The sequence below is a fragment of the Maniola jurtina genome, chromosome 1, assembly GCF_905333055.1.
Source record: "Maniola jurtina chromosome 1, ilManJurt1.1, whole genome shotgun sequence".
Lineage (NCBI taxonomy): Eukaryota > Metazoa > Arthropoda > Insecta > Lepidoptera > Nymphalidae > Maniola > Maniola jurtina.
This window is the reverse complement of record NC_060029.1, coordinates 16,951,848-16,961,374: the sequence shown is the minus strand read 5'-3', so window position 1 is coordinate 16,961,374 and position 9,527 is coordinate 16,951,848. Positions and strand designations below refer to the sequence as shown.

The 9,527-nt window shown below is 39.2% G+C and overlaps 1 protein-coding gene across 1 annotated transcript; it reads left to right on the top strand.

Annotated features, from left to right (window-relative positions):
* Positions 1–4,967: 4,967 nt before the first annotated feature.
* LOC123867423 lies at positions 4,968–5,928 on the top strand. The gene has a single exon (XM_045909433.1). The coding sequence runs from the start codon at positions 5,170–5,172 to the stop codon at positions 5,926–5,928; it is 759 nt and encodes a 252-aa protein (XP_045765389.1). The 5' UTR covers positions 4,968–5,169.
* Positions 5,929–9,527: the final 3,599 nt, after the last annotated feature.

Genomic DNA, 9,527 nt, shown 5'->3' with positions numbered 1-9,527 from the left:
ACACGCTTGACCACGATCGCACGTGATGGGAAGTGATGATACGGCCTAAGACGGGACGCGATTGCCTAGAAGGTGTCTATCACTGTCGTTTTAAACCTACCCGAATTTTTTGATGGGCAGGAAGCACTGATCTCGGAAGAGCATTCCAAATCCTAGCTATTGATGACGCAAAGCGTTTCGTGCGCGTGGAAGAAACAATAAGTATCATCTCAATCCAATGTCGGCCCACTACTGAGTATAATTCTCCTTGCGGAACGAAAAGGGTTAAGGCCATAGTCTACCACGCTGGTTCATTGCGATTTGGCAGTCTTCACACACCTTCGAGAAGATTATAGAGAACTCTCAGAAATAGTTAATAGGTACAAAATGCAACATGTGCTATGCACTGCATGCACTGCCCACCCTCCCGCTACTACACATGCAGGAAAAGCAAACAATACGTATTCCAACCACGTAAAGCCACACAAACTCTCTAAAATGCTCTACACGCGTACCACTCCGACACCGGAACATCCTCAGGTGTTGAACCTTCAGTACACAATTGCACAATTTTGCTAACTTTTATAACCCCTCTGACTTGGCTATTTTGACTCCATCCATCAACACACAAACCAACCACCATTTTATTTGACAGATTGCGATTTCCTTTCACGAAAAAAAATGGAAATCAAATTACAAAGTTTCCAAACTTCCCAATATTCTTGCATAATCAAATCTGACGTCGCAGAAATTTCCGAACCATAAAATTACAATACTTTTTTGCCTCCCCTGTAATTTGCATTAAAACGCTGTATTTAGATAAGGGAAAGCGACTGTTTAATTTCAATCTCAGTAAATGTACATAGCTTAATCAAAGTGATTTTTTTAAGTAAAAAGTTAGTTCGGTAAAGGGGAACTTTCTTAAATGGCAAATTAATAACATTTTGACCTCATACCTCCTTGGTTCAGACCGAGGTCAACACTCAAAATCAAAGTAAGTAGGAACCTACTTTTTCATTTTAGGTTCTATGGTAAATCAACACTCTGGAAGGAAATCAACCCATCGCCGACACAATACTGAGCACTGCTTTCCTATCAGAAGGGTTTAGGCCGTAATCCTCCACGCTGGCCAAGTACGGATTGGTAGACTTCACACACCTTTGAGAACATTATGAAGAGCTTACGAGCATGTAATTTTCGTTACGATATATTTTTTCTTCACCGTTGAAGCAAGTGAAATTCAAAATTACTTAAAACATTTAGGAACACACAACACATAGGAAGTTAGGGATCGAACCCCCTACCGCTAATTAGGAAGCGGACGTCCTAACCACTAGGCTATCACACCTAGCATAGTTTCATAAAAATCGGTTTACTTCTTAATCATTAGGCTATCCTCGTTACTTATGATGTAATGTGCACGGAATAGTGAGGACGGTATCATTTTATACAGCTCTTCAAAACACTGCCCGTTGTAGATTTCTACTGTTGAAATCCAGAAGGAAAGTGGCAGTTACTCCTATTTTATTTTCTAAAACGATCTCCCTGTGCAGCCATCAAACGAAAATCTGCGATAAAAACGTGGAATGTTTTTTTTTTTAAATAACTTTCTCATGTGAAAGAGCCCTTACGCTTATCGTTTGAATCCGCCCTAGTTAATTAGGTCACGTACACTGGTGCTTGAATTGCTAAGAACGCTTTACACTAACTAAGTAACGACGCAATTTAACTTAAAACCAGTTAAAGCGTTGCACGGATATGGAAAAAAAAGTTATTCTGGATACAAACTCTTGCTTGCTCGTTGAACAAGTTTTCATAGAGTAAAGCAATCCTTGATACTGCCAAGTAAATTCGAATGTGATAAAATAAACTGAAAAACAACAAACTAGATTTAAAAAATTGATCAAGTGCGAGTCGGAATTGCACACGAAGGGTATGAAATAACACTTTGTATTTTTTTTTTATTTTCATGGCGGCCATTTTAAAAGTTTTATTATTTGTTGTTATAGCGGCAATAGAAATACAGATTGTGTGACAACTCTCCGCCTATTATGGTTCACGAAATACAGCCCGCTGATAGACAGACAAACAGACGGACGTACGAACAGCGGAGGCTTAGTAATTGGGTCCCGTTGGCACTCTTCGGGTACGGAACCCTGAAAAAGAGTATTTTTTTTAAAAGACGTTGTCCGTATCATCACTTACCAACAAGTAAAGTACAAAAAAACCGTGACAGCTTAGTGGCTAAGACATCGCCTCCTAATTGGGAGGTCGAAGGTTCAAACCACTACCTTTTTAGAGTTGTGTGTGTAGGCAATTAATATCACTGGCTTTCATCGGTGAATGAAAACATCGTAAGAAAACCTGCATGCCTGAAACTTTTACTTAATGTTCTCAAGCGTGCGTGAAGTCTGCCATATGCACTTGACCAGCGTGGTGGTTTATGGCTCTTCTCGTTGTGAGAGGAGACCCGTGCTCAGTATTGGGCCGGCAATGGGTTGCTGATAATATTGTGATGATTAGTAGTGATTATTGTAAAGCGCACGTTACGAATTTACTATACTTATACAGTGTGTTTTTTTAACTGGGACATAGTATGGGGAAATCCAATAGTAGGAGATACAGGGAAACTGTCTTAGGAAACTGTAGGTCTTCTTTTGTGAAAACAATTTTGGCATAGTCAATTTTTTGGTCAAGCGTGAGTTGTCCATAAAAATCAACGCAATTGACAAAAACTTTTTTTAGTGCCGATCGACTCAGTTTCATGTAATGATCATATTTTCATTGTTTTGAATGAAAAAAATCGGGACAGCAGAAGTAAGTTAATATTTTTTTATTTTATTTTTACAAAAAAAAACATACTTAAGAGATAACGATTTGTCATACAAATGTTTTCAGTAACAAAATTTTCAGTAAAAGAAAAATTTTGAAGGGAATAAACGCGTCTAATGCTCGTTTGTATAAAAGCTCTCGGCAAGTATGTCAGCGGCGGCCTTAACCCTCCGCAGTTCGAGCGCAGTTTATGAATATTGAGGGCTCTCGACGTTTCGGAGGTTCTAGGCTTAGTACGCTCCCAGGTGTCGACAATGTTAGTACTTTTTTTTAATAAAAAATAGCGAGCAAACGAGTAGGCGGGCCACCTGGTGTTAAGTGATTACTGCCGCCCATGAACATTTGAACCACCAGAGGTACCGCCGATGCGTTGCCGGCCGGAATTAGTCCGCCCCACATTTCGAGTATCGAAACAATTATAACGTCATAGTATACAAGTCGTAGTTAAAATAATTACTAAACACGACTGCCCTGCCAAAAACAAACTAAAAATTAAAAAAAAATCACTGACCAACCCATCAGTAGCTCATTGCGGAGCAGGGGTCTTGTTTCAGAATGAACAGGATTTGACCATAATATGCCGCGATGGCCAAATATTAATTGGTAGACTGTAGTGTGGAAGTGGATGTAGACTGTAGTCTACATCCACTTTTGAAAACATTATGGCGAAATCTCAGGCATGCAGGTTTCCGCACAATGTTTTTCTTCACCGTGAAGCTAAAGGTGGTGCCCGAGATCGAACCCAGGATCCCCCATATAAGAGACCGACGTCTTAACTACGAAGCTATCAGAGCTTTTTAAGTTCGGTTTGCGCAAAAAAAAAGGGGGTAGCAAATTTTCAAAACTAGGTTAGGTATTAAGGTCAATTTAACTTTAACGTTGAAGTGTTTCGATGCTCGAGTTCTACGAACGTTGACATGCGAAGTCTTATACTAAGGCTACAGTAGTGTGCATTCATTCCCTCCCGGCTCCCGGTGCCTCCCGCCTGCCTCCCGCCCGCCTCGAGGCGCTAACAGCCGCCTGCCTCGCCTCGACACGATTTTATCTGAAAGAAATCCGATTTCGAGGCTTTTAACCGTTCGCGTTATCAGAGCGACTAGGTCATGCATTATTATCATTCACGTTGCTTGCATTTATCCACGAATTTTCAAAATGTCGAAAGTGTTTCGAAGTCTTTTTTACTCTATTTACGAACTTGTCAGATACGAAGTTATCAGTCAGATGAGCGTTATGCTCATTTGACTAAATTATGCTTTTAACAGAGCTCTCTCCGTCACTTACTCCATACAATCGTAGTTCCCATTTCATTTGAATATTAAGCAACCAAAGTCCATGAAATTTTGCAGACATAGTCTAGAAACTAATATTTGTGTCTGTGGTGTTTTAGATTTTTCTAAAAATATGTAGTTTTAAAATTACAGGGGCTCAAAGATTTGTATTTTTCTTTAAAAAAAGGCCCAACTTTGTGCTCGTTTTTCTAGACAACGAAGCAATTTAATGAAATTTGGAAAAACCACAGACCTAGAAAATTTAATGAATATTATGTAGTAAAAAAATTATCGTTATATATTTTATATTGTTATAATTATGTGGGAACTACGAAAACCAGAAATTACACCCAGAAATCTTGAAAATTTCGTGCTGTCTCGATTTGTGCAAGCGGGGTGGTGAAGTGCGGGGGACGACACGTGAAACTGACAGAAACGGACAGTCTAAACACACGGGCCACATTTAGACTGCACCCGACTCCAAACTTGTCGATAGGTCTAACTAAATACATTTCAACTTGCGTTAGACGTATGCGTTACCTACTCAGACGTTGCCTGTAGATAAAAATATGTCTCATGTTTGCTGGCAATAGCGTATGCATCAAACCCTGCAAGTTGCAACTCTCTTGCAACCTATTCCTCACGCAATACGCACAGCTTTAATATTATAATTTTTGACAATGTATAATGAATATCTATAAATAATATATATATAATGAATGTATAGAATATGTAATGCCATATCACAGGTCACTCTCTGATTTATTGCTAACAATTTACTTCCAAATGCAAAGAAATCTAAGTGTGTTGAATTCACACTGCCCAATACCAGGACCTTAAATGACATAAATTCATTGATAAATAATCATATGTGAAAATGGTGGGTAGGCATCGAAAACGCACGCACGTGTTTTGCGAGTCTTATACTGTTTTATTTATTTAAAATTATCTTAGTATAGTTTTAAACATGTTTTAAGTGTTGTCATACCTTGCTAGCAGTGTTCCATTCATCAAATCCATAAATTGCAACATAATAATCCAAATAACTTTATCACATCACCATAACCTCAATCACTACAAAAGTTACTAAATGGAGGCCATTCAGCAGTCAGTACAGGCGTTGACGGAGCACTTTAACACACAGATGGCTGAGTTTCAAAAAAACTTGCAAGGTGCTATTCCAGCTGCGAGCCCCACCTCAAATATTGCAGCTCAATTCAATGCTTTCCGGACCTTCGTGTTGTCAGCTCTCTCAGGTCTACAGCAACAAGTGGAAGTCCTAGCCAAGCAAATGGATCAACTTGAGATGCGGAGCAGAAAAAAGATGCTATTAGTACATGGCATCCCCGAGAGCGATGACAGCAATCTAGCGGCCACGGTAAGCACATCTCTGTCTGATCATCTCAAGCTGTCGGCCTTCCAGGAAGACTGCCTCAGTCGTTGCCAACGGATCGGTCAGCCTAAGAGCGACAAGCCCCGGGCCATACTCCTTAAGTTCCATGACTTGTCAATGAGGAATCAGGTGTGGTTTGCAAAGACTTCACTCAAGAATACTGGCATAACATTGTCGGAATTTCTGACAAAAGACAGGCACGACGCTTTTATGGCAGCGAGGCAGAAGTTTGGGATTTCGAAGTGCTGGACGAGAGATGGTCTTATTATTATTGCGGGTCAGGCCAACAAGCGTTACCGCGTCACAACCATTACGGAAGTAAATTCCATTAGCCAGGCGCGCGCTGACGAAGAAGCCACGCCTTCAGCGGCCGCTCCTACTGCCAAGCCGACTTCTAATGTGAATAAACCATCCTTTAATGCACCCTCGAGGGCCAAAAGAATCACTAAGAAGTAAGCAAATAGCTACTAATTAGGTACACGTTTTTCATTCGGCCGCTGGTTTCTTGTGCGCTGTTGTATTGCATCACTTCTCGTAGACATACCTACCTACTCAGTTAGTTATACAGTTTAGCACCGAGGTACCTACACCCTCACATTTGTGTATAATCCATTCTCTGTTATAATACTTGTTTACAAAAGTTACTATATTATGCGTAATTGCGTACGGTACTCGTAGGTACCTATCGTGTGTCAAACTTGTGTCTAAGCCAGTCAAAGTCGAAAATTAGCTAATTGACATTGACAGAAGACGACAGTGACATGCTTCATGATGTGTACTCGACAAATGTCTCGAGGTACAGTCGTTTTGTCTATGCGAACCTTGGATCTTATTTACAGGCATGGATACGGTAGCACTGGAGCCGACAATTAGTAGTTATTAACAGTTCTATGACATGGACCTACGACGTTTGTCGAGTCCAATGGTATGGGTTCGTTCATGTTTTTACTGGAAGTGATCAAGAATGGAATTTTTGAATATTACTTATTGTTATACGTAATTAAATATAACCCAACACTATAACAATAACACCATTGTATATTTAGATATTCCGTTCTGCCAGTATTCACACTGGTATAGTAAAGTAGGTACCTGTCTAATGTGCTTGTCCTGTAGTATAAATAGACAATTAACGATTTATCATTGTAAATATGTAGTTCTAAGGTTCAGCTTGTTATTGTCTACTTAGTTTAATTTAAGTTAGTAGTTGATGTGCTTTCTTTTATGCTTTAATTATTGGTTTTGTTTTGTATAATGTATGAATAATTGGGTTGTAAACGGTTCCTCCTATGATGCTAGCGGGTATAAATGTATATAAGTAGACTCGTGTATTTGGTATTATTATTATATACATATATATATACAAGTATTTTATTATTATAATTTATTTATTTTTTTATATTTTTATTTTAAGTATATAGTTTATTTTCATAAAGTACTCTATTATGTCTGATATATTACCAATACATTGTGATGATGAATTCTTTTCATGCTCTTCCTCTGATGAATTTCAAAGTGTGTGTAGTGATTTCTCCTCTGACTGCAGCATCTCTCTTGAACGCAAACTGAATAATATATTTTCTGATGACTCTCGCTACCTTAATGTTGTGCATATTAATGCACAAAGCATTCCGGCACATTATGCTGATCTTTTGGCATCTTTTAGTGGCGTCCTAGTCGATTGTATTCTCGTTTCTGAGTCCTGGCTCAAACCTTCTCTCTCTTCCGAACTTTACAGACTACCAGGTTTTACTCTTATCCGTAATGATCGGACAGACAAAGGTGGAGGCGGTGTATGTATCTACATTCGGAACAACTTATCATTCAAAATTATTAGTCAGTCACCTTCCGCCTACTCAGGTAGTCTAGAACATCTTTTCCTTGAAATCAGTACTCACCACTCTAAATTTCTTATTGGTGTTGTATATAGTCCTTCATCTACTATCAACTACTTTGACACTTTTGAACAACTTCTTGAGAATCTTACACCTTCCTATTCCGACGTTATTATATTGGGTGACTTTAACACATGCCTATTAAAAAACGATAGTAGATCGCAAAAATTAAAATCGTTAGTGTCTTCCATTAATATGACTATCCTTCCTCTTTCAGAAACCCACTTCGCCCCGAGTTTTGTTCCCTCTCTTCTAGACTTGATAATTACTTCGTGTCCTCAAAACGTTCTTTTGCATGGTCAGCTCACTGCTCCCTTCTCCTACCACGATCTTTTATATCTTCGCTATAAAGTGCGCTCGCCAAAACGTAAGCATAAGGTTATTTTGCAACGTAATTTCAAAAATATTAATATTGAGTGTTTAAGGAAAGATGCGTCGGAAATTGACTGGACCTGTGTTTATAATGCACTGGATATTGATAATAAAGTAAAACTTTTCACAACTCTTCTCATTAACTTATATAATACTCATGCTCCACTGAGGCCTGTCAGGATTAGGCATTTACCAGCACCTTGGCTGACCGACTCAATTAAGAAGCTAATGTGTAAACGTAACAAGGCCAAGACTAAATGTAAAAAATCACCGACTGACGAAAATGTGGCAGCCTATAAGAAATTGCGTAATCTCTGCAATAGGATGTGTAGGGATGCCAAGCGCCGCTATATCCATTCCTCCATAGATAACGCTTCTACATCCGAAAAATGGAGATTTCTTAAATCCCTAGGTGTGGGCAAATTTCATAGTACGTTAGTAGACTCTGTTGATATAAATGCACTAAACACACATTTTTCCTCCCCACCTGTTCTAGTTTCTGACTCTAAAAAAATTGTAACTCTTCAAAAGTTAACAAACATTACCCCACCTTTGTGCGAAACTTTCTGTTTCCAAGAAATTGCGGAGGAGGATGTCAAGAAATACATCCTTTCCATTTCAACTAAAGCTGTCGGTAGTGATGGCTTGAGCCGTGACATGATATTACTCATTTTAGATCTTTTGGTGCCTATTATTACTCACATATTAAACTTCTCCCTGGCTCATAAGATCTTTCCCACAGACTGGAAAAAGGCCCATGTTATTCCCCTACCGAAAATTGCTAATCCTAATTCCCTCTCACAGTTTCGTCCTATTTCGATTTTACCTATCCTATCAAAGATTATTGAAAATGCTGTTTTTAAACAATTATCAATGTATCTCTTTAAGAACAATCTGCTGAGTCCCCTCCAATCAGGTTTTCGACCCTCGCACAGCACCGTTACAGCGTTACTCAAAGTCACTGATGACATTCGTTATGCAATGGATAACAAACAAGTGACTATTATCGCCTTGTTGGATTTTAGTAACGCATTTAACTCAGTTGACTTTGATATCCTTCTTGGTATCCTTCGTTCTCTTAACATATCCTCCTCTGCGATTGACTGGTTTCACTCCTATCTTCATGGTCGCCTGCAGAGGGTGCACTCTGAAGAGGCTAACTCTGACTGGGCTTGCCTCTCTACTGGTGTACCTCAAGGCGGTGTACTATCCCCTCTTCTCTTCTCAATTTTCATCAATGAAATCACCAAAATTCTTACTTCTAACTACCACCTATATGCAGACGATCTGCAGCTCTATAGGCATGCAACATTGTCAGACTTGGATACAGAGATAACTGCTTTGAACGCAGATCTAGTTGCCATCAAAAATTGGGCTGACTCTTTTGGTTTATTAGTTAACCCTAATAAATCTCAGGTTATGATTATTGGAAGTAGGCCGCTAAGAAATCGTATTAACTTCAATGATTTGCCTTTGGTTTCTTATGATGGCACACCCGTTGCTTACACATTCACAGCAAAAAACCTAGGGTTGACATTGGATGGCAACCTCGCTTGGGCAGCACATATAAATCAGCTTAGTAAACGTTTGCATTATTCGATCCATTCCTTGAAGAGACTGCAGAATTTTCTTCCGCTACGTACCAAAATCATGCTAACACATTCTCTGTTGCTTCCAATTCTCGACTATGCTGATGTGTGCTACTTAGACGCCACTGAGGAGCTACTTGACAAACTCGATCGGCTTCAGAATCTGTGCATACGTTTTATATATGGACTGCGCAAATTC